Source organism: Glarea lozoyensis, assembly GCF_000409485.1.
Source record: "Glarea lozoyensis ATCC 20868 chromosome Unknown GLAREA14, whole genome shotgun sequence".
Classification (NCBI taxonomy): Eukaryota; Fungi; Ascomycota; class Leotiomycetes; order Helotiales; family Helotiaceae; genus Glarea; species Glarea lozoyensis.
The window spans coordinates 40,194-64,301 of NW_007360988.1; the positions used below are offsets into that span (position 1 = coordinate 40,194).

A 24,108-nucleotide genomic window follows, 5' to 3' on the forward strand; every position below is an offset into this window, starting at 1 on the left:
TAGATATCTAATCACTTAGCACATCTCAAACACAGCTCTAAAACAGCAAATAACCCAGAACTATGAGTAGACCCCTCGACACTTGTCACTTAACCCAAATGCCCCATTCTGTGCTAGGCTAGATCAGCGACAGAGACACGCCTACCCTTTACCCACTTTCATGACAACTGAAATATAAAACTGTAAACACGGTCTAAGTAAAATAAGGCAGTGATAGCAAATTGATTCGGTTGAATACTTTTACAGATGGTACAAATAGTACGGTACACAGTAATCGTCGAGTGGTGGTTTATGCTTTTAGCACCTCGAAGCAGGTAATTTTACAGTTGAGATATTGTGATAGTTGTAAAGATATAAGTATGATGGTTTTGCCGACCTTTATCAAATTAAAGCAAGCAGCTATAACCCCCCATGAGAACGGGAAGAGTCATCTCTTTTGGCCGCGAGGCCAGGAGAATTGATAGATTTCATGTTTTCAATGAATGCTACGGCGATTGGGTGGACAAGTCCTGAATACTACTTATAAAGAAGGACTTTATTGTTTTCATGGCGAGACAGAGTGGCTGATACACTCTGTGAATTTAAAGGATGAATATCAGGAGACAGAATAGGATTTGTACGTTTTGGCAGAATGTTTGCATGGTTGCTCCTCGTATATACCAGATACTATATACTATCCACACATACCAAAGACCTATAACATATCCGCTAGCGTCACGGGCCTATTCGAAGCCTCTTCCTGTGCCAAAGACCTTCCACCGGTTGAGGCACCTTTTCCTCTAGTCGAGACGATGGCGCCCGCAAAAAACGGTGTCTTCTTATACCTCTTCGACCACGAAACTTTCTTCCCCCTACTGTGGACCGCATCAACGTGCCTGACAAGGTTCCGTCTATCTGCCACAACCCGTCTCGGCTCACCCCGTCTAGCCATCCTATGAAGTTTCGCCTCCTTGTTACCATATCGAAATCTCCACGCGCGCAGCCGATTGAGCTCCAAAGAGTGCGTTCTCAAGTTCATCACCCCCGTCTCCGTGGTAATCGTGACCCACTTGTCAAGGAAGATATCCCAGTCCCGAATCATCCTTGGCATGTGGATTTCTGCCCAGTGTCCTGGTGGGTAACCATCGAATTTCATGGTGAGGATTTTGCGAACCCAATTTCGGATCAAGGCTCTGTTGTGGCGCACCTTGAGTTGACTGAGATGAAGAGTTTGGATCATATCTTCGAGCGCTGGATGTTTCGAGTCTTTCATCATTAACGATTTGATCTCGGCCTGGAGACTGTTTAATTGAGAGACTTCTTCTTTAAAGTAATATCTGCCGACTTCCATCATGTCAAGAGCTCTGACAGCAGACATATTCCTTATCATTCGCAAGATTGGGAGATTCACAAGCTCGACTGATGGCTTGACATTGTATGGTTCTGCGATCAATGTGTTCCAGAGATTCACTACTGAGTAAGCAGGCAGTGTCAAGTTACCTGTATTGTCGGATACGCTTGCATCAGAAATACCTGTCTGATATAAACCCTCATCATCAGGCTCTTCAAACTTCAACCGCTCCACGTATTTCCAAGTGCGGGGAACTGCTAACGTATAGGTCCAGTTCATCAGCTCCGTCCACACATTGTGCTCGATATCTATCGAGTATTGCCTCGATATGTAGTCTATCAATCGTAGGGCGGTCGCAATGTGGTGGTTGATGGCGTAGACGTGGGCTATTGTATAAAGAAGTTGATTCGTAGGATAAAAAGGAGAATTCGCCTCGTATCTCCTGGCTGGACGTTCATAGCCCTGTGATGCGACAACAGCGTCAACGTCTATATCCCATACCCTTTTGAGAAGTGTCCCAACATTCGACAAATCTCTCTCTCTTGCAAATCCAATCATCATACAACAAAATGTTCTCTCATCTCCCGCAAGTCCATATGTCACCATCTCCTGAAACAATTCCACGATCTTCTGCTTTATACCGCCGATGCCAACACGATGGCCTTGGAGGTCCTCTGGGGGTAAGTCCCACCGGCGAGGTGCGAAATTTCGAGGAATGACACGCAGGCTGGTATATTGTCCGATATTGGATGTCTCGGACCAACACAACACACCCATGTAACTATTATAGCAATCGAGGTCGGGCTTGATCTTTCCATTCTTCATTTCCCGCCATATAGCATTTGCTTCGTGCAACCTTCCTGTCGCGCGAGCACATTTCAAGAGGTAGGAGTAATCCGTGAGAGTCAGCGGACCAATAGCACGGCGAGCTCTGATGATTGGGGTCATTTCAGATAGGAACAAGCTGGCAAACTTATGGTAACTGTCAAACCCTCTTTGAGTCAAACTCAAAATCTCCATATGTCTAGGTTTGATGATGGTTTTATAGCGTCTCTGATATTCATCTAGGAAGTAATGAGGATCCAGACTTTTGAGTATTTCGGAAAAGGTTGTGGATGGTATTTCTGTTAAGAATGCGAATCTTTCTGTTCCAGCCATGACCAGGCGAATCAAACATCGCAGTACTGAGTGATGGGTCCCAATTCGTAAAGCATCCAAAAGGGCCTTTCGTGGAGATTTCGAAGTTTCCCACGGATGTTCTCGCTCAACGGAGCGCAGGTTGTAATTTTCTATTCCAGGCACGACATTCTTTATGTAGCCACGTTTCTCCTTTATCCTGTGCGAACGGCGGTTTCGGCCGTACAAGATGGGAAAGTGTCCATCTGTATGGTCGAGTTGTGGGAGAGGTTGCGCAAGACGAGGTAGCCGAGGAGGAGGTTGTCGAGGAGTTCCTAGGTCCTGCGGTCGATATGTCGTTGCGCCCAATTCCTCCACAGAATTTTCGAACCTTGCTTTCCATTTCTCTTCTTCTGAAGTTTCCAATTGGTCTGGTTTCAATTTCTCTTCTTCTGAAGTCTCCAATTGATCTTGTGTAAATGGAGACGAGCTAAAGGCCTTTTGTTGTCGTATTCTGTGAACAATTAAATTCGTACCCCATCTTGTTCTACAGCTCCTCCTCCCAGGACCATAGGTGACTGCGCGAGACCGCATTGCCTCCACGGCAGAAACAAGGCCACACATCGAGAAAAGATATGGTATTCATCGCATGTTGTATTGATGAATCGCGAGGATGATCCGAGCGCGACGGAGATCTTTAAGAATGCGGAGGTGGGGAGAGTCTGGGGAAGTTTGAAGCTCCCGAGCTCATCCTGGATAGCGGAAGTTTGTTGTTGAATTGGAACTTGTTTTTCCGCCCCGGGGAGTCAGCGGATTATCATATTTCCGCGCGCATGAAATGTTGTCGCGAAACTCAATTGGGGGTTGAACATTCAGTTCCTGGACGACCAAATCAATACGCAATCTCGCCGTAAATAAACTACACAACATGGCAGATGTTGATGATACAGCTTCCGGTCCGGTCTCTGAACCTCTTGATTTGGTTCGACTCTGCCTTGATGAGGTTGTTTTTGTCAAGCTGAGAGGTGACCGAGAACTCAAGGGACGATTACATGTGAGTGCTCAAGTCTCAGACCTCGTACCTGGACACTCTTTTCTAATTTCTAATTCACTCAGGCATACGACAGTCATTGTAATCTAGTCCTGGGCGATGTGCAGGAGACGGTCTACGTGGTAGAGGAGGACGACGATGGGGAGGAAACGGTCAAGGTTGGTTCCATGAGTCTATGGCTCTATTCCTGTGTTAATTGGCAACTGCAGACGATAAACAAAAAGTCGGAAATGTTATTTGTTCGGGGTATGTTTGCACAAGTCCTGCCTCTTGTTGTGCGCTAGCTGATCTCTCAACAGGCGATAGTGTTGTCCTCATCTCGCCGCAAGGCTCATTATAAGCACACCCGGGCAATTGCCCGACGTTATGAAAGCAGCAACACGAGGTTAGCAAGATACAAGGGAGGGAGCATAGCAATGGGTGCAGGAAATTGGTGGGGGTGATACTGCTGGAGATGCATGCAACTGGGCTCGAAGCACAAGGGCAATGCGGACAGGGCATTTCAGCGATGGCGGATATACCAGCAAAATGATACCATAAATACGATGCAAATGGAATTGTCGATGGGATTTCACCCAGAAGAACATATGACACTACGGGTGTTGGTTGTGGTTCTGACTCAAGTCTGCCTCGTCCGGTCATTGACCCCTCGGCTTATCGATAAAGCTCCCCATGAATTGCTCACAGCGGCTATCTAGACCGAAAGAGTCATCATCACTGTCATTCTCAAGTTCACCTACTATAATCGCCCCTAATTCATACTTCAATTACATATCATGGATACATTTCCTTTTTCCTGTTAAACTATCCGTAAGAACAAAATAATTCGGTCCTTTACTATCTTTGCGACACCATTTATACCAAAGCGGCTTCACTCGAAATGACCAGCAAAGGAAAACAGTTGCCACACGAGCGCAGGAAAGGAGAGTCGGTATGTGAACTCTGTTGAAATTATCAATCGCTAACTTCATACCAGGCCCTCAGCGAATTCGCAGATTATGTAGAAAAGCAACAAGCTCTGCGGTACCCCTCTTCATCGAATGCACCACCAGCCGGAGTCGATGACCATGCGGAGCTCGACATTCTCAACTCACTAGACCTCGCCGATAACTCTCCTACCGTCCGACTGAAAGAACTCCTCTTGAGCAAAGATGATGACCTATCAAAGTTGATCTCTCTGCTGGAATTAAGACTAGAGGAAGGGCATGGCGAGACCGTATTTGAGGTTGGGTTTGAGAATAATGGAGAAAGCATGGCATTGACGAAAGATGAATGGGATGCATCACTACAGAGGTTAAAATTGGCGGCGAGCAAACTACGGGCAGATTGTCAGGTTCTTTTGACCAAAAATGTCGGTGAAGAGGCAGAAGCAGAGTTGGAGCCCAACGCCACCAAGAAAGATACAGACTGTAGTGGCAAGATACTGATCCGACAACAACCTGCCACGGTGGAAGAAGTCATTGAAACACGAATAGCGGTTGTAGGAAATGTAGATGCCGGAAAAAGTACCATGTTGGGTGTGTTGGTTAAGGGTGGTCTTGATGATGGCAGAGGCAAAGCGAGAGTCAACCTATTCCGACATAAACATGAGATTGAGAGTGGAAGGACAAGTTCTGTTGGAATGGAGATTATGGGATTTGATACCATGGGAAAGGTTGTTGCATCCGATGTACCAGGTCGAAAGCTCTCTTGGGAAGAGATTGGTAAACGGTCTGCCAAAGTCATTTCCTTTACCGATTTGGCTGGACACGAGCGATATCTACGGACCACAGTGTTTGGACTTTTATCTTCAAGTCCAAACTACTGTTTACTGATGGTAGCTGCTAACAATGGGCTGATTGGAATGAGTAAAGAGCATTTGGGAATTGCTCTTGCTCTCAACGTCCCAGTTATGGTTGTGATAACCAAAATCGATATCTGCCCGCCTCAAATCTTGGAACAGACAATTCAGCAAATCACAAGGATATTAAAAAGTCCAGGAGCTCGGAAAATTCCAATATTCATCAAGAACCGAGAAGAATGTATCAATACTGCGACACAGTTTGTGAGTCAGCGGATATGTCCTATATTCCAGGTTTCGAATGTTACTGGAGAGTCTCTGGACCTCGTACGGACTTTTCTCAACATCCTTCCTCATCATGGCCATTATGATGCTGATGCTCCGTTCGAATTTCATGTCAATGACACTTTCTCCGTTCCTTTCGTTGGTACCGTTGTATCTGGAATCATCAAGAGTGGTGTCATTCATACAGGAGACACAGTTTTGATCGGTCCCGACTCACTTGGTCAGTTCACAACCACTACCGTCAGGTCAATAGAGCGGAAAAGAATATCTGTCCCTGCTGCTTCTGCTGGTCAATCAGCGTCTTTTGCACTGAAAAGGGTACGGCGGAAAGATGTGCGGAAAGGTATGGTCGTGTTACCGAAACTAGAACAGAATTCTCCAAAGGTCTACCGCGAATTTGTCGCTGAAGGTACATTATCGCACTCCCTACCCCTTTTCTCTCTCTAACCAACCCCAGTACTCATCCTCTCCCACGCCACAACCATCAAAACCAAATACCAAGCCATGCTTCACGTTGGCCCTGTCTCGCAAACCTGCGCGATCATAGACATAGACCGTTCCTACATCCGCACGGGTGACAGAGCAACCGTTGCTTTTCGCTTTGTGCAGCGACCTGAGTATCTCGCGCCGGGTGATCGGCTGCTGTTCAGGGAAGGCCGCACGAAAGGTCTGGGAATTGTGAAGAGTGTGGGGTATGATCCTGCGAAACCGTTGAATCCGGGTAGTGCGAAGGAGGGGGGGGATGGGAAGGGGGAAGCGGCAGCAAATGGAAAAGTTGGGGAGGGGGAGAAGGAGAAGATGCCTGCGCCTGTGATTGCTTCTTGATGGAGGGAGAGATTGATGGCCTTTATTGGGTTCGAGATAGACGTTGTTTTTGCAATTGGTATTTTGGGTTTAGCATTGCGTATTGGACTAGGAAATGGTGTTTAGCTTTGTAGAGGTAGTCAGCGTTCTTGGTTGTGACTATGTCCACCAATTCATTATCATTCCTAATACCCACATTTCCAATCCTTCATCAATTGGAATGAGTGCTAATATTACGAACTATCACAGGTTTGCCCATATCTCGGTTATATCACGCCCGTTCCAACCGAGATTTCCAGCCAGCTAGGACTCTAAGTTCCTTCGTCCAGTTTACTGGCAGCACAGAGATACATTTACCTGTAAATGAAGCACAAGTCATAAAAATAATGCACACAGTTCAGTTCACAGGTCGAACTCTCGAATTCGTTCCGTGCTGACGGTCAATCATCAAGATTCAAGTCTACTACGTTCAAGAATCTCATCTTTCATATAACCACTGGGTATCGTATATTCATCATCACACATCGTCCTATCTACCAAGTCTAAGTCTCTAAATGCGTCGAACATAGCGCCAATCGATCGCCAAGTAATTGAAGGTCAAAAGTAAAACCATGAGCATGATCAATATGTCCTTCTTCGCCGTCCTGCTGAGCTGCAAGTGCTCTCGTCTGCGCGGCTCGCAAGGGGCCTAGATATATCTCCTCAACTACAACCATCATACCTGGTGGTACGACGTTGGAGAACTGCTTGTTGGAGATGAGGTAGATGAAATTGAGGACAGCCATGTGGAATGGGAATGACTGAGCAAGTTCCTCTTCTAATTCCTTCTCGTCTGCTTCTCGGAGGGCCGATGTGTCTGGGAATAAATATGGTTGCGCAGCTGCAAGAGCGAGGGTTGTGCCAAATACATTTTCGGTTTTCCTCTCTTGTGCTGTAACCAGTTCCTCCTTTAACCATGATACGGCTGATGCTTTCAATGTTTCATAAGGACAATGCTCGAGGGTATCTGATATAAAGGTCAATCGAAGGCGGTCGACTGGATGAGCGTGAAGTATTGCGGAAGTAAGTGAGTGAGCAGCGTATCGTAGTGTTGGTGACGGCGTATTAGCTGATAAAAGAGAGAGTGATTGAAGCTGTTGCAGATAGTCTTCATCCTCCAGTGGTCCTGTCACGAATTGATTATTGTGCTCTAGCCATAATCCGATGGCTAGTATCGCATCTATCACACCTGGTTTTTCCGTACCATTAGTCCCTGGACCGCTCGTACCAATAAACTGGGCCATGAGCTTGGTGTGATCTGGAAATATTGACATTTTCGGAGGAGGCGTTTTTGAATCGAATAGGATTGACGCGAAAATTAACGATGCTATCAAGCACAGTGACCCAGGCTTTGAAAGTGGAATATCATTGGGTGATGTTGGATAATTTGATTCTGGATCATCGTCGGACTCTTCTTCGCTCTTGTAAATTGCCTCGAATAACTCAGTATAGTCGGAAAGACCTAGGTCTCTTCCCAGGGCCTAAACTCGTCAGTTTTAGCACCATAATTAGGAACTCTATTACGAGTCAAGCCTGGAAAGAGGCGTGAATGCATTGGCCAAAATAACTTACTACTAGTTGCCCCACCACTGTATCTCTCGTTTGTAGTTCTTCGACATCTCGAAATGATTGACTAAGACTCTTCTTGTTTGTAACAACTCTTTTGGGATCATACAGCTCCTGCAATCGCGCAGACCATTCCAAGGGGTTCTCGTTTACATAATCTTCTAATATATGCGTAACAAATGACTGTAATAGTTTCTTCTGTATGGCCGCTTCTCTTGGGTCTTCCTCCTCTGCTTCTGGGTCTGGTGCAGAAGATTTGGATTCTGTTCCACTGGATCTGACCGAAATACTCATACTTGAGGATCTCCCTGGAAGAGGTGGCCGCTTTTTCCCTGACACTGTATGAACAAAAGATATAACGGCCAAGGTAGCTTGATTCGAAGGTCTAAAAGCTGAGAGTATTGCCATGAGGGAGGTGGAAAGAAATCGAGAAGGATATTGCGTCTTGATTCGTGGATGTAATATTTGAAGTAAGTTGACAAGAATGCAGAACTTGTCGACCTCAGTGGGCTCAGAGCTAGGTACGACTTCATTGGGATCGTTTGAAGTTTCATCGTCTGCTGTAGTCTCCTCTGTATCCTCCTCATCCTGTTCCTCCCCTTCCTCATCTCTCGCAGCATTGTCTAGTTCGAGTATTTGCAGTGCTTCTGTAACCTTCAAAACAACCTCGCGCGGATTCCCCAATCTTGCAACCGTTTCTAGACATTTTTCACCACCTGGCAGGGGCAGAAGCAGATGTATCAAATCCCATCCAATATGCTGTGTCAATTCTTCATCTTGAAGTATGTCGTTGAGCTTCGGTAGGATGTCTGGTGATAGGTGGGACTCAAGAATAGTCAGGTAAGTTAGGTAGTCGGTGGCAGGTGGGAGGCTATCGGTGATGGCGGTAAGAGGATCGGGCGGCGCATCGTTTTGCTGAACCTCAGTACTCGGAGCTTCTTGAGGCGTTTCTTTTTGAGCAGAATCCATCGCAGGTCTTTGGCAGAGGAAGGATGAGGGGTGGTGGCAGAAAGAGGGGGTTGCTGTCAATGCGGGGCATGAGAGTTGTGGAGGGGTGAGGCTGAAATCAAGGTCAGAGCTCGACGGGAGCTGCCCCAGCCAAAAGCTTCGAGAATCAATCATAACATTACACAACATGCCAAGAGCAAAATCCACTTCTACTGCCATGAATATTGTCATCGTCGACAGTCTGATCTTTTTGCATATTTCGATGAAGTTGCAAGACTCTTAATGATGCCCTAGCTGGTGTAATATCTCTTCGCTGGTCTCTTCGAAGTTGTCTCCTGTCAGCTTCAGTTTCCCGCGATCCGTGTCCCGCAGCCTTTATTTTGGCTATTGGACTAAGGATCACCAAGGCACCAAGATAGGTATATTTCTCTGGTCTCTTCGTCTCAGACACTTTGGTATGACTTCACTTTCTCGGGCAATACCCTCTTCCTTCAAAAGAGCGGCAGTACAATCAATTCCTTGGGCGCAGAGAACAATTACCAGTATATCAGGTCGGCCGACACAGCTATCATCTTTCCTTCAAGCTTCATCTCTGCTGACAGATTATTTTAGGTCGAACAATATCGTATCGAACACCCATAAACAAGTCACTGTTTCCCTCCAAAAATCAATTGACGCCTGTCGGAGCCATCCATCGAAGCATCACCATGACTTCCTATACACCCCCAACCGAACAAGACACCATTGCCCTCCTACAAGCCATTGAAGCAAAGTTTCCACACAAGACCCTCGGCAGCGATAAATGGTATCTGGTTGCAGTGAGTCTATTGCCAGGATGGAGAGGAGTGTTCGACTGACCTCGTAGCTCTCTGCTTTGGTCTCTGTAGAACCGGAACAAATCGCAACTCTGTATACATATCTCATCAACAAACCCGAATATGCCACATCAGAGGCTCGAAAAGCACTGATCCGCCGGATTCGGGAAGCGTTGGTCAAGGGCATTGCTATACATGGTGTTTGCAAACCAATCGAGGGAATAATTTCAATAGTGCAGGTCGAACGACCAGAAGATAAAGACTATTCATGTTCGAGGTAAGAAGAGAAGACGATGATGATGGATTCTCAGTCGTTGACTTCTATAGGGAAAATTGGGTAACTGGGCCGGAAAATCTGGCTCGAGGGGAGAATTGGCTCAATCAAATCTACAAAGGCAATTTGTCCGCTTCAACCGACAATTTTCTAGCCCACAGAGACTTCGACTTCATCTCGAGACATATCACCTACGGTTTCTATCTTTCAGATCATACTATACTTGGACCAATTGAAACAGAACTTGTTGTCCTTTCCGGCATTATGATACAGAATCTGCCAAAAGAGACCGCATGGCATTTCCGAGGGATAAGAAGAGTCGGTGTCAGTCAAGAAGATGTAGAATCGGTACATCAATGCGTAAGTTTAACTATTCTCTGGTTGGCAAATACTTACACTCTCAAGGTTGAGCTTGTGGCGAAATACGGCAGGGTTAGCCTTCATAAAGTCCCTCGAATGGCTGATGTCGAGCATGAAGTGTAATTCAACGAACGATCGCTTCACGGCTTCTCGTATGCTTGATCCAATCAAAAACTGTTGGCGACTTAAATGCAAGATCGTCCTTTTTGCTGCATTCTCGTGTTACCCAGAGATCCTGGGCGATTCTACTCCCCCATGTACCACCTTCCACGTTTCGTCAGCTTACATATTTCGTGGCTTGGTAGAACTAAGAAGAACACGAGGTTCTTGATCCTTCTCCCCATCCGAAAACGGTTGGAGGCAGGTACATGAAACGCATATTACGAAAGTTCGTTGTAAGCGATGTGGGGATTCAGTCGTGCGGTCGTGGTTGATGACTGCCCAACGGATAGGACAAGGTGGCAGTCAAGAGCAATGTTTAAGAATTGACACAGTGCTTTACATCCGGTTTAATACATTAATGTTTTTTCTTATCCACTTTCGATTATTGTCATATTCAAAAGCTCTACCATATTTTATTGTGGTCACTAACGCTTGCTACTCCTCAATGTAAAATTGCGGCGAGAAATTGACGTTGAAAAGGCTCCGGAGGCTCGACCGTAATCTTGAAGATCATTCCCCTTATCACTGTATGGGTATTCGAGTGAGTACCAGAATTTCAACTTTTAGCCTGTATGGAGATCCCTTGGTATTTTCCCGACAATGATTGTCATTATGAAAACATTTATCGATAACACCAAATCATAAACAAGGCACTTGTCTTTCATGACTTGCGATACTTCGCTCTCCGTTTTGGGTGACAAGCTTCTACTCTTTGTTTTTCTCATGTCAGCCCGAGAAGCCGGTCACAGTCTTATCGAACTTGTTTCGGGATGAAGCATGTGGGGAATACACCACGAGGACAGGCTATGAATCCAAAAATATCCACGAATCTCAGATTCATCTGAGCTGCCCCTGACTTACGCAATTCAGTACCGGGCACTAACCATTCAAAGTGGGCACATGGGATGATCATTGATTTTTGCCTCTCGTCTTGGTCGATAATCTTTGTCCATTTTAATTTTTGCTGATTGGTGGCAGCACCTCTAGATGACAAGCTTACATGCCTGTGGGCGAACTGTCCAATCCTCATTGTGAGATTCGCACATTCTCGGCAGGTGGGAGGATTTGATGCTTGTAGTCTGCACGAGACCCATGCAAACATGTGGCACGGCTTTCACCAATCCAAATGGCTTCGAACGAATATCGAGACACGCCAGATACTTTATCCCACGTGTAGGTTTATCTGAGTACGAACTAAAATTGAAGCAGGTACATCTCGACTCACACAATGGAATAATTGTATTAAGATGGAGTATCGAAGACAAAATCTGCGGATTATCTAGGGACACGACCCCAATAACTCTGGATTAATCATTCTCACTGCAGGGCAGCCATGCTTACTGTCTTTCTCTCCATGCAGAGTTGTATTGAAGGATGCATGCCGGTGAGAAGACGGGATTTCCGATAAGGTGTAGAGTTGTTTTCCCATGCTGCGCCTTTCATTGCCCACCCCACAACTCAAAGAAGCATCCTCTTCCTGTCACACACTTTACATATTATCAGTCATCGCCTTACTTTCTTTGCGCATCGTCGTCACTTTCTTCTCGTCTAATGCTAGCCGGTCCGGCCATGCATTGACATGCACTCAGATCGTCGAGAACATGAACGATGCTATTCAAGCAGCTGTTAAGTCTGGAAAAATCAGCGAATTCGTAGCGGCCAGCATTATCAAGGGAGATTTCACTCTTCAATTCGCCCTCGCAAACGATAGTTATCGACTTGTCAATGCCGTTATCACTTTTGCCATCTTCGAATGTCTCTTTGTCGCCTTATTCTATTACTCGAGGTTGAAGTTTAGATCTAAACATGACTTGGATCTATGGTTGATGGTGCCGACCTTTTTGGCTTGCACTGCTAATCTTGTTATTTGTATAAGTGAGTGGAATTGTTTATCAACTCAACCTCGCTAACAGCTGTTAGTATACGTTAAGACGGGTGGAATTGGACGACATGTCCAAGTAGTTTCGTGGGAACAGATCCAGATATTTCTTAAACTCACAGTTGCGATATCATTCCTCAACCCGGCGGCCGTTGCTCTTCCTAGATTGTGCATCATTTGTCTATATCTTCGGATATTTTCAGGGAAGGTCTTTCGATATGCCTCTCATGCTATCGCTGGGCTCATCATTGCCATCTGGCTGGCGCAATTTATAGTACAATTCAGGATGTGTGTCCCATTTTCGAAACAATGGAATCCACTACAGGAGGGAACTTGTCTGAATCAGTTCAAGGTGTATATATGGTTCTGCTTGCCAATTATTCTGACGGACTTGATGATGATTATCCTGCCTTTGCCATTTATTTGGAGACTGCAAACTTCGAGGAATCAGAAGATTGGACTCACTGTTACATTTATGGCAGGTGGCATGTAAGTTGTCAGATTCTTGATAATTTACTAGACTGACATGACCTTAGCGGTATCATCACATCCATCGTTCGGATATCTATATATTTCACAAAGCTCAAGGGCTACGATCTTGATTTCACGTGGGCCGGCGTAGATATCGTTCTATGGTCAACAGTCGAACCAGGGGTCTACCTCATTGCAGCATGTCTCCCATCCCTCCGACCCCTTTTGAACACCTTTCTCAAAGACTTCGACTCCAACAAATTCCGCCATGGCATCGAAAAGTTCAAACTCAACCACAGCCGCAAAGCCGGATCTCGCGATCACCTCCCCTCGCGCGCGATAACTATTCCTCTTGCGGATCCTACGGCCTCACGAGGTGGATTTAATCGCATCAACGGTAGTCAGGAACAGTGGCCTGAGGATTACCTAGGTACGAAGCCTGGTTTGGCGACGTGTACGCGGGAGAGTTTTGATAATTCGGCTGAGGGGTCTGGGGATTTGGGCATGCGGCAGAATAGGACGTCGGAGTTTATGGGCGGGATTGTGGTACATAAGGAGTATACTATCAAGACGGAACCGATTGTGTATGATACTGGGAGGGAGTATGTTGTTAGTAGGTGACAATGTTTTATGAATTATGTTCAAGTTGTGCTTTGAAGTAACGGTCTATGGTGTGCTTGTTGATGTGCCTTAGAAGGCATGTTGGAGGTAGGGAATGATCAGGTGGTAGGCTAACGGATTTTGTGCGAGTCGTCAGTTTCGAGTATGGCTGCTGATACTCATGCATCTTCCAACGGGTCGCATAGATGTACTAGGCTCTGAGCATGCGTGCCTTCATGGCACATAATCTACAGTCAAATCAACAAGACGACTATTAACTTCAATTTGGTTCGGGTTAAGCAAGTGTTCAAGCAAGTGTCGGCTTCTCTTCCTTTTGAGTCACAGGGTATCTTCTTCTCGCCCAAAACCACTCAGACGCTTAAGAGCCTTGGTTCTACGTAAATGTGTTTAATTGTAGTTGCTTTACTTACGAGACTTTGTGACACATTCCAAGTGCGGAAAAGGATTCAAGCCACAGGATTTGTAATGTTGGACGCTCCTATTCCAGAAGCGAACAACTTCCTAGAAAAGTTTGGCATTGACTTGGGAGATTACAGAGAAATATAAATGTATGCTTTCTGATGTTTGAACGGTTTGACTCATTGGAGCAGAGTTCCAAGTATTCGTAAAGTGCCACTGAGGCGATAGCTGGCTTATTCCCGTCGGCTCAATTACGCCAAACAATTGTATGCTGGTAAGGCTGATAGAAAAGAATTGCCACTCGTGATACTCCAGATAGGATTCTGCCAGTTTAGATGTGTTGTAGCTAATAGACAGTTGTTTGTTTGCAATATTTATCTTCGGCCCGAGACTTCATATGTAGAAGGATCATTTAAAGAATACGGATACTTGATCATGTAATCCGAAATGAATCTAAAGAGACGCAGTGGAATTCAAATTAAGATCAGGAGAGACGCAAGTCGAGTAAAACCATAAGTGGCACAGTCGTTTATATCGGCACATACGATCTTGTATCATGTCAGGAATGAATCTGTTCAAAATGTACTGATGTGTCAGAGAACGAGAAGCTCTCATCACTATGCAGTACTTCTGGCTTTAGAAGTGAGTCATAAGCTGTTTTCTGGAAATTTATGCAGCGCAAAATAATGCCCAGTAAGATATATTGAGCAGACGTTACCCTCCCTCGATCGAAGCTAGGTAATCTTCATTTACGTCCTACTGTAGACAATATAAGGGGATACTCGTCCATGACCTCCAGGCGAGTCTTTGAACAGTTAGTTGATAAGTCTGATACAGTAAAAGTCCAACTCATTAAATCATATTTAACGCGCTATTTAGTTTATAGATACCGGCATTGTAATGCCTCTAATACTGTCCACCATGAGACAAATAATATAATACAGCAATATTATATCAGTGATTGGAATTTGTCGACAAGTCATAACTCTACAATGCAATATACCCATCATCCTGTCCGAAAAGTTTCTAATCAACCGCTTAGCAGATTTCCCTTCAAGGTTTTGAAGAGAAGTACATACCTTGACCCATTCCCTAAAATGGTAATTAATACTGTACGCCACAACCAAGCCCATAGCAATGAGCAAGAATCCACCAATCCCAGCACTCAGTCCGATTATCAGTCCCAAATTCGAAGACTTCTTCGCTCGCTTCGGCTTCTGCATATCGATATCGTCAAACCCATCACACCAAAAGGTCATACTATTGATTCCATCCGTCGGGAGACAAAACCCTTTCATCCGGTCATCCCATCTCGTAAATGGCTCAGCGAGTGGTTTCGAAGTGGGATCACAGCCTTTGCCTGCAAATCCAGCTACCAAAGCGTCTGACCCGTTCTTGCACAGCGCGGTGCCGGTTAATTGTAAACCCATATTTTCCTTGACATCGATGCAAACATCGGCTTCGTAATATTTAGGTTTAGGAGTTGTATTCCTGTTGCATTTCTTCTCGTTCCACTGTAACACACCACCCGGAGCCGAGTGATCCTTTCCATTCCATCCAGGGCGCTTATCGTAAACCGCGCCATCACACCAGAATGCGAAACTTCCAGCTAACGCCATGTAGGTGCAAGTGTTAAGATAATCGTTCTTGTCTTCTAAAGGGTTCATGTCGCCTTTTGCATCGCATTCTCGGTTTCGGTAGCCGAATGTTGCGAAGCGAGCATCGCTGCCGTCGGCGCAGGTGGGCCAGGGACTGACGACTTGGAGGACTTGATATTTATCGTGCTTGACGGGTATGCATTTGTCTACCTCGATGAGTTCTGTGCTGTCGAATCGACCGTCGCAGTTGATCCTGTTGTTGAAGTTGACTTTGCCTTGGGATGGGGTGTCGTATGAGAGGGATGTCGATATGAGAGAGCTCAGCACCAATGTGGTGAACGCCGTGTTTGAGAACACCATCCTGTGATACTCAAAGAATATAAAATAGATGATAGAATTGAGGCTCAAAAATGGTTTAACAGTAGCGGGGCAGTCGTCTTTTGAAGCAACACAAAACTGCGCCGCAAATAAATTATCCCAGCAATAATAAGCATGGGTGGAGCAGCCAAGTGTTGACACGAGACAGCCTTAAATATACTGGCCAATAGGTTGCTAGTAATACGAGGCAACCGCGTATGCCTGTTGAGATCTCGAACGCTGACATGGACGCATTTGGTGGATGGTGGTGGCAACATGAGCAGCAGGCGAAACTTGATTTTCCATTCGTTGTGATTGACTGAAAATGATTATTCCTCCTATCGATTTGAGCGAACAAAATGTTTCTTGACTCGGTTAAATATCTCGGATCAAGTAGAAGTACGTAGGAACTTGCAGCCATGTCAACCGCGAGAGTTGACAGTTTCAGGGAAGGCAAACCACGAGTTCTCATTGGCAAAACATGGGGACAGTACTGCATGGTTAAAAAGGCATTTATCGCTCGAGTTCTGAGTAGATGAAAACAATACGACACTTTATTTTTGGACTGCAATGAAGTGAAAAATATAGTTATAAGTTCTGCCGCAAACGAATGACGACTTTTCAAATTGTGAAGAATTGACTTCCTACATCTTCGTCAACAAAATGTATGGCTCTTTCGTTTTCACCAATTCCAGGTAGATATCAATAAAATATTAATACTTTAATTGATTAGAGACATTAACTTGCACTACATGTGGTTAATTAGAGTGTTCTAAGGTGGAAGAGCAAGTCGGTCAATTTTCTACAACTTAGCAAAAACTAAAAAGTGCCGCGAACACGACAGCGAATTAAAAAGCAAGAAAAAGACTTGCCTGCTTCTAAAATTTCTAAATTCAAGATTATTTGAAGTCAACGTAGTATATATACAGATCCACCAAGTCTTCGTTCTACTTACAAGTTACAAAGTCAAAGAAGAACACCGTTGTAGTCGCATGTTGAACCTCTTGTAGCCATCAACTTTTCGAACCATACAAAAGACCTTCTGTTTTACCACACAAGCTTGTTGAAAGCCTCATCCTGAATGGTTTCGACAGTCGGTGGCTGATAGTTCCCATACTTTTTATCGATTTGGTTGACTGATGCTTGCGTATGTGATGCTTCTGTATGTGATGCTTCTGTATGTGATGCTTCTGTATGTGATGCTTCTGTATGTGATTCCCCTGCCGTGCCGTCAACGGCCTCAGAAGAACTCTGGATACTACCACCTGAGTTTTCATCTTGCCGTATTTCTTCGAAATTACGGGTTTCTGCTCTATTCGAGCTCCTTCCCGCCTGAGATGTCTGAGAACCCCCAGAAACTTCCGGCGCCCCTTCGTCATTAAGATCCAACTCACTAATCTCACTATCCCTCTTCAAACCCAACGTCGGATGTTTCTTGTCCTCAGAATAGTCACCTACACGTCTTCGTCCCGAAAGAGGCCATTCCCTCCCAAAGCGAGAAAGTACGCGCATTACATCGCCTTGCATGGAGTCAGGGGGCACGACCTGTCCAGCACATGGTATGATGTGGTCCATGATAAACATAATCGCCGCGTGCATATGAGGGTTGAGGACATCGTCAAAAGAGGTGGGATAGGCCAGTAGATGTTTTAAGTTCTTCTCGAGGGCCGGGATATCGGTCTGGCTCAGGGAGGAGGAGAAATCATCTGGGTTGGTGTCAAGTGAAGGACGCTCAGTCGATTCGTGAAGGCAAGTACTTTCCTGGGTTTGTGGTCTGGTGCAGTTCTCCGGGGAAGCCATCATTTTTGATGAATTAACTAGTGGTAAGTTGAAAGGAAGGAATTGCCAGTGTTGGTTGAAACAAATCATTTTATACTAATAAAACTTCGTGCCATTCACACCCAGCTCTGTCGGGTGGTGATTACATTTAATTTGTTAATAATTTGCTTACACCACTGTGCACCTTCGACGGGACACCTGATGACCCAGAAATCCGCATTTGCTCAGATCGATTGAGTGTATATTTATGTTTCCTCTAATGCAGAGGCTGAATATTTCTGTTTGGAGTGAGCGTTAGGAAATCATTTTCCCACATGTTGCACTTGGAGTTATCCTGTCTGTGTTAATATACACTAGTAGTAGTAGCTAGACAGATATTTGATTGTTATAGCTTGCAGAACTAACATATTTGATTCATCGCAATTCCTAACAACAAAAAATGCTATTATCACTCGAAAGTCAACGAAACATAGCAAACATTAAGGGTAAGCGCAACGCTAATCGCCAATCAGAAGCATCGCTAATTTATCAACATAAGATATCGGAACCTGGGGTGATTGAAGAGAAGACTCTAAATCTGTGCCGAGATTTCAAAGGAAGTAGTTACCCGTCCTATCTGCTCCTCCACTAGCTCCACATGATCAGCCAATTCTTGAATTAGTATTTCGGTACATGTCTGGTCCAAAAAGTCGCTTGATCAGCAGCATGAGCCTTGTTAGCGGCATCAAGGGCAGCCTTCGCTTTATCGATTTCAAGTTTGTCAAATTTGTTGACCACATATTTGATGGTATTGTCCTTAAAACGACCAGCAGGAGCGGCAGTACCGGCGGTAAATTCGTCGACACAAGCAGTAAACTGATCAGTGTCCCGGACATTACAATTAACGCCTTGCGATTCGGAATGTTGCGTGAGAGCTGTTGCGGAAGCAAAGTACCTCAAACATCTGCGACATTGAAGCTTTTGCACGGCGTGTTTGGCTGATTTTAAATGGCTTATGAAAGAGTTCGAGGTAGGACAGCTTTTCCTAAGAGGAATCAGATCAAATCAAATCAACAGCTACAATCGACTCACCCGCAGCCAGTATGAGGACACTTATATTTTCCAAGTGGCAATATATCAGGATCAAAGAAACTGTCTGCCCGAAAGGTAGGGTTATCAGGATCAAATGGCGAAAGAACAAGCGGTTTAGGTCCGTCCCGTCTTGCTTCATTTTGGGGGGGTGTCCCAGTGTTGACGATGGTCGAAGATGGCTCGGGGAGTGGTGGATTTGCGAAACCTACAGACGGAGTGACTTTTTCGGTGGATGGGAACAAGTCTTTCTTTGTAGACCAGGCAGACTTTAGCTGGGGGTTGTTAGGACCTTTGGCCGATGATATTTGCGAGCCCGTAGAGCTGCCATAGACGCCTTTTGCTGTTCGCTGGGGAGGAACGTCCCGGGGGTCCTTCAAATTTTGAGATGTCTCATCGAAACTGATTAAATCACCTGCTTCGAATCGCGCAGACAGTCCTCTGGGTTTGGACGGTGTTGCTTCAGTCGAGGGCCTCAGCTTGGTTGGATTCGGCGTCGGATTCGGGGTTGGACGAGAAGGTTTACCATAGATAATTTCAGGAGTCGCTGCGAGAGAATTAGTCATTTTTAAGTCCTAATTTCCCATTTCTTCGAGACACATTATGTCTTACCTTTGACAGACTTGGCCTGAGCCGATTCGGGACCATCGTTGTCGAAGGTGAGCAAATCATCTTCACGGAAGTCTCCAGATGTCTGGCCGTATTCAGTACGATTACGCATATTAACGGGATCATTGTAAATGGCGGTTTTCTGTTTGACTCGGTCTCGAAACTCAGTCGGGTCTCCACCTGGTTTGCAATCTTGATATTCGATATGATGGATCAAGCCGCCGAGACGAGTGAAGCGCTGAGCACATGCTGGGCATTGCAGGTTCTGTTTCGCAGCATGATACTAAAGCCAATGAGTAAGGTGATGATATGTTAATTTGGGCCAGAGCTTTACCTGAAGCTGGTGAGCCTTGCACGCCTCGCGGGTTGCAAAATCTTTTGAACAGACTAGACAAAACAATCCAAAATGACTCTTTTTGTCGAACTTGTGCTTGTGAAACTTTTCGAATGTTGGGAAGATCTTATTGCACACTTTACAAGGCAACGGATCCTCTGGGGGGAGCATCGCATCTGATAGATCGCGGGCTCCCGACGTTGATCGGGTTTTGCGGTCCATGGTGTAATACGACGCAGAGGCCACTGATGGAAGAAGAAAGACGTATTTTGAGATATGTAATGGAAAACGTCTCAGCCTTGAGGCAAAGATTCCCACAAACAGGAAATCGATCTGTGAAGACGAGAAGTGCAGAAATTGAAAGTGCGAGAGATTTGAGCCCCATTAGTCCGCTTGGAAAACACGCTAGTGCGGTGAAGGTGAAGATGTACCCATGTAACTGCTCATGAAAAGAAGATGTAGTCGAAGGTTTAACGAGAGTGATGGTAACGCTTTGTAAAACAAACTAACTGTAAATGGACAAACTTGGGGAGGAAAGAGCTATCGAATCTTATACCCCTCTGGCTTCCGCCACGGAGTTCTTCAAAGATCATGTACCTAGATACCGTAGGTAACTTGTAGAGCTATAACAATACATTGTGAGACTGACAAGTCACTCTCTAAGTATAACAATGTTGGAAAACGAATGTCAGCACTCCTTCCTTTATATAAGTAGTTAGCCTTATACAAGGAGACAAGACTATATCTTAACTTAAGAGAATAAGATCAACGTAGGTTTTAGTGAGAAAATGTTATTATAACGTCGGTGAGTTAGGAGGAGTCACGTCAGAGCCGTAATACACTGGTGCTATAGCTTCTGAAGCGCTAGCAGGTATAGAAAGTTCTTGATGATCCCATTTGATGTGCCGGTAGACTTTGTATACCTACCGTTGCAAGTAGCCCAGCTCATCATACTAAAAGACAGTATCTATGAATAGAAGGGATGTCGTACACTCAGCATGCTCTTCGTCGGACGCATGGCAAGAGCACACATGGTCAATCGATCATCTTGGAGGAATCAATCACTGAAAAGTTTTCGAGTGGAATCAAGATAAGATGGATTCTACTCGGTCAAGACAGATTGAAGCGATCCATGAAGGTATGGTGGTTGTTGAAGGCGATGTTTGCATGAAGTGCAATGCTTACAAGTTCAGTCAGACGTCCTGTCTGGTCTTGGCGTTGGCGACGGAGCTCGGGATGACCAAACTCACTTGGCACAGCCTCCAGAACTACCATCCTCAAACACGCAACACCAGGACTCGATAATCGCGATCGCATATTAACCCCTTTCCACGACATACCGGCTATGATACGGTAGCATATCCTCGAATGCCGTACCCAAGTAATGGCGACGCTTGCAACACCACGATCTAGTCCCGCCGGATCCCCATCCAGAATGCCTCCTCGCCGCTGGGCCAGAAAATGCGAACGATATTGCTGTTTAGGGGCCACATACTTCCCCTTGTTCTTCGTGTATAGTCTCACGACCTGGGCTGTTTGGGTGGAAGCAACCATAGGTTTCCTGCCTACGAAAGGTTCATGGATAGGTCAGTTTTTCAGCTCCATAAGGATAGTTCACGCGGCTGACAATTGCTAGGGAATTGGACATCTCTGCTCGGCATAGCTCTCTATGTTATGTTAAACTGGTCATACACTCGCGCAGTGTTCACAAGCCCCGGAACGACGACGACGGCGAACAATGGCTACAGTTCCCTGCCAACGCAGGCACCCCCGAATGCGACGAATTTCACGGTCAAGTCGAATGGGGAAACAAGATACTGCAAGAAGTGCCAGGCAAGGAAACCGGATAGAGCGCATCACTGTTCGACTTGCAAGACCTGCGTCTTGAAAATGGATCATCACTGTCCTTGGCTAGCGACTTGTGTGGGATTGCGAAACTATAAATTCTTCCTTCTCTTCCTGATATATACAACAATATTCTGCTTCGTTTGCTTTGGAGTTTCGGCGACTTGGGTATATAGAGAAATATTGAATGACGGCGAGTATCAAGAGTCACTGATGCCGGTCAACTATGTCATGCTGGCTGTGATATCTGGAATTATTGGGCTGGTTCTCGCGGGGTTCACAGGATGGCATATTTTATTAGCATCGCGTGGACAGACCACGATTGAGTGCTTGGAGAAAACGAGATATCTTTCACCACTACGAAAGAACCTACGCAACCAACACGCCCCACCAGGAATAAATGGCGCTTCGGAGTATATACAACATCCTGTAGGTGAGCCTGGTGCGAATATCCCAGAAGAACCACTGGAACGTCATAATGGAGGAGATTATACCCGACAGCAATACGATGCCTATGAAAGACAAAGAGCTCGGGCTCGTTACGAAGAATATTTGGATGAACAGGATGCGGAAAAGTTGCCCAGTGCTTTTGATCTTGGTTGGAGAGCCAACCTCCTTCATCTCTTTGGACACAACCGGGCCTTGTGGGCATTTCCTATACTTACAACGACCGGAAATGGATGGAGTTGGGAGCCAAGTCCGAAATGGTTGGCTGCAAGAGAGAATTTGGCTAGAGAAAGAGATGCCCAGAGGAACCGTGAACACGCTGCAGGCTGGGGAGAACCTGTAGAGCCAATTCCTCAGAAACAAGTTGGTGCTGCTAGACACTATGTCAATTCTTATCCTACTCGACCTCAGTCCAAAGCAGACCGAATACTTGGGAGGATGCCGGAGGATTACGCAGATGCCGACGAAAGGACCAACAACGTGTCCATGCAGAATTTATCACCTCGCGGCTCGAATGGACAATTTGATGATGTTAGTGAGGATGAGGATGAGCTGGTTCAACGGACATTAGACCGAGCTGCAGCTTCAGCTTGGCCACAAAAAGTTGGTCTCGTCACTAACACAATACTTGGAAATACACTTTCAAGGCAGAAAGATGACTCGAAAGCTTGGGTACAATATGATGATGGCGTCGATTAGGTTTGAATCTGACGAGTGTTGGTTGAGCGGACTGGGGATTTGGAGTTAATTGTAAAATATTCTGGGTATAACATTTAGCTGATGACAATGGAATTCTGATACAGTCATGACTTTCTGGCACAACTGCATGCTCAGACTTGTGATTGATAACTGACACAATTTAGATGAAAGCTCAATGAATTACAGTCTTCAAGGGCTAGTCACGTGACTGGGATCTGCTTCTTATCGGATGACTGGAGCTTGAACCTCAAGGTGTTCATTCATACAACCCCACTTCATTCGTTAGCAAGCGCCAGCTTCATTGCTGCAATTCTTATAATTGATCCATCAAGTACGGCTATCTTGCTGGTGACATTCATACCTAAACTCTGCCATCATGGCAACTCCAAGATTCAACTCCAAATCTCCTACAATAAAGCGCATACGTAAGTCATTCATTCGAGCTCTTTTCGACCATCCATATTCAAATGTCCTTTGTAAGCTCTCTGTTTTCACGCCAACTGATATTTATCTAGTTCGTGAAGCTGCCGAAATATCCCATTCTCCATCTGCAGATTACCACGCTTCTCCAGCTTCCGACTCGGACCTGTTCGAGTGGCATTTCACATTACGCGGCCCGCCATCCTCAGCGTTTGCTAATGGCATATATCATGGCAGAATAGTGCTGCCTCCGACATATCCGCTTCGCCCACCATCCTTTCGCTTTCTCACTCCATCTGGTCGATTCGAAGCTAATCGTGAAATATGTCTCAGCATAAGCGGACACCACGAGGAAACGTGGCAGCCAGCTTGGGGAATCCGAACAGCTTTGGTGGCATTGAGAAGTTTTATGGAAACGGACGCAAAGGGTCAATTAGGTGGGTTGGAATGTAGTAAAGCGGAAAGAGAACGAATTGCTGAGGGCAGCGGTAACTGGAAATGCGGAATCTGCGCAAAGAACAACCGGGAGATACTTGCAGAATGCGAGGAGGCTGCAAAAGAAAAAGAGAAAGAGGGGCAACAAGCCGAAGAAGTCGCAATACCGAACGAGCTAAAGATGGGCTACAAGGACGAAATGGGTAAAGGCAAGGAAACTGCTGAAGAACCGATCGGTACCTCTGCAGCGCCAGTAGCAATTGAGGGTATTGTCAATACAACAGACGGTGCAAGTGACACAACTCCTGCAAAGCCATATCCGCCAGCGAGGCCAGGTCAGACTGCTCCACAACCTACTGGTCAGCCTCAAGCACGCATCCAACCGTTGCCAAATATACAGCAAAATCCACAAGCACAGGCACAACTTGTGCATGGCAGATCAAATGATGGTGTTCCCATGTGGATCGACAGGGCAATTGCAGGAGTTGTGGTACTTCTGGTCGCGATGGTGTTGAAAATCTTACTTGGTCTATAATCTTTGTGGTTACATACAAAGATCGCGCCTACAATTATACTGGGCAATGGAGTTTGGCGTCCTAGATGTACGGTTGCTTTTG

General features: G+C 45.6%; 11 protein-coding genes across 11 annotated transcripts; 6 read left to right on the top strand and 5 right to left on the bottom strand.

The window, feature by feature from the left end:
* Positions 1 to 694: 694 nt before the first annotated feature.
* GLAREA_06567 (uncharacterized protein) lies at positions 695 to 3,070 on the bottom strand (the record flags this gene model as incomplete). Its single annotated transcript, XM_008080515.1, has 1 exon — positions 695 to 3,070. One exon carries the CDS (start codon positions 3,068 to 3,070, stop codon positions 695 to 697), a length of 2,376 nt encoding a protein of 791 aa, XP_008078706.1.
* A 304-nt stretch (positions 3,071 to 3,374) lies between these two features.
* Positions 3,375 to 3,837, top strand: GLAREA_06568 (Sm-like ribonucleoprotein; the record flags this gene model as incomplete). Its single annotated transcript, XM_008080516.1, has 3 exons — positions 3,375 to 3,500; positions 3,563 to 3,743; positions 3,797 to 3,837. 3 exons carry the CDS (start codon positions 3,375 to 3,377, stop codon positions 3,835 to 3,837), a joined length of 348 nt encoding a protein of 115 aa, XP_008078707.1.
* Positions 3,838 to 4,377: 540 nt separating this feature from the next.
* Positions 4,378 to 6,387, top strand: GLAREA_06569 (P-loop containing nucleoside triphosphate hydrolase; the record flags this gene model as incomplete). The annotated part of the gene is made up of 3 exons (XM_008080517.1): positions 4,378 to 4,428; positions 4,474 to 5,971; positions 6,020 to 6,387. The coding sequence occupies 3 exons, from the start codon at positions 4,378 to 4,380 to the stop codon at positions 6,385 to 6,387; spliced, it is 1,917 nt and encodes a 638-aa protein (XP_008078708.1).
* Positions 6,388 to 6,908: 521 nt separating this feature from the next.
* Positions 6,909 to 8,940, bottom strand: GLAREA_06570 (uncharacterized protein; the record flags this gene model as incomplete). Its single annotated transcript, XM_008080518.1, has 2 exons — positions 6,909 to 7,886; positions 7,978 to 8,940. 2 exons carry the CDS (start codon positions 8,938 to 8,940, stop codon positions 6,909 to 6,911), a joined length of 1,941 nt encoding a protein of 646 aa, XP_008078709.1.
* Positions 8,941 to 9,626: 686 nt separating this feature from the next.
* Positions 9,627 to 10,491, top strand: GLAREA_06571 (AhpD-like protein; the record flags this gene model as incomplete). The annotated part of the gene is made up of 4 exons (XM_008080519.1): positions 9,627 to 9,737; positions 9,785 to 10,011; positions 10,062 to 10,368; positions 10,414 to 10,491. 4 exons carry the CDS (start codon positions 9,627 to 9,629, stop codon positions 10,489 to 10,491), a joined length of 723 nt encoding a protein of 240 aa, XP_008078710.1.
* A 1,640-nt stretch (positions 10,492 to 12,131) lies between these two features.
* GLAREA_06572 (uncharacterized protein) lies at positions 12,132 to 13,615 on the top strand (the record flags this gene model as incomplete). Its single annotated transcript, XM_008080520.1, has 4 exons — positions 12,132 to 12,405; positions 12,451 to 12,898; positions 12,946 to 13,493; positions 13,575 to 13,615. 4 exons carry the CDS (start codon positions 12,132 to 12,134, stop codon positions 13,613 to 13,615), a joined length of 1,311 nt encoding a protein of 436 aa, XP_008078711.1.
* A 1,272-nt stretch (positions 13,616 to 14,887) lies between these two features.
* On the bottom strand, positions 14,888 to 15,858 carry GLAREA_06573 (uncharacterized protein; the record flags this gene model as incomplete). The annotated part of the gene is made up of 2 exons (XM_008080521.1): positions 14,888 to 14,926; positions 14,980 to 15,858. The coding sequence occupies 2 exons, from the start codon at positions 15,856 to 15,858 to the stop codon at positions 14,888 to 14,890; spliced, it is 918 nt and encodes a 305-aa protein (XP_008078712.1).
* Positions 15,859 to 16,902: 1,044 nt separating this feature from the next.
* On the bottom strand, positions 16,903 to 17,658 carry GLAREA_06574 (uncharacterized protein; the record flags this gene model as incomplete). The annotated part of the gene is made up of 1 exon (XM_008080522.1): positions 16,903 to 17,658. The coding sequence occupies one exon, from the start codon at positions 17,656 to 17,658 to the stop codon at positions 16,903 to 16,905; it is 756 nt and encodes a 251-aa protein (XP_008078713.1).
* Positions 17,659 to 18,291: 633 nt separating this feature from the next.
* On the bottom strand, positions 18,292 to 19,867 carry GLAREA_06575 (C2H2 and C2HC zinc finger; the record flags this gene model as incomplete). Its single annotated transcript, XM_008080523.1, has 4 exons — positions 18,292 to 18,658; positions 18,706 to 19,249; positions 19,315 to 19,594; positions 19,646 to 19,867. The coding sequence occupies 4 exons, from the start codon at positions 19,865 to 19,867 to the stop codon at positions 18,292 to 18,294; spliced, it is 1,413 nt and encodes a 470-aa protein (XP_008078714.1).
* Positions 19,868 to 21,080: 1,213 nt separating this feature from the next.
* Positions 21,081 to 22,636, top strand: GLAREA_06576 (uncharacterized protein; the record flags this gene model as incomplete). The annotated part of the gene is made up of 2 exons (XM_008080524.1): positions 21,081 to 21,231; positions 21,282 to 22,636. 2 exons carry the CDS (start codon positions 21,081 to 21,083, stop codon positions 22,634 to 22,636), a joined length of 1,506 nt encoding a protein of 501 aa, XP_008078715.1.
* Positions 22,637 to 23,012: 376 nt separating this feature from the next.
* On the top strand, positions 23,013 to 24,026 carry GLAREA_06577 (UBC-like protein; the record flags this gene model as incomplete). The annotated part of the gene is made up of 2 exons (XM_008080525.1): positions 23,013 to 23,061; positions 23,152 to 24,026. 2 exons carry the CDS (start codon positions 23,013 to 23,015, stop codon positions 24,024 to 24,026), a joined length of 924 nt encoding a protein of 307 aa, XP_008078716.1.
* Between the last annotated feature and the right edge of the window lie 82 nt (positions 24,027 to 24,108).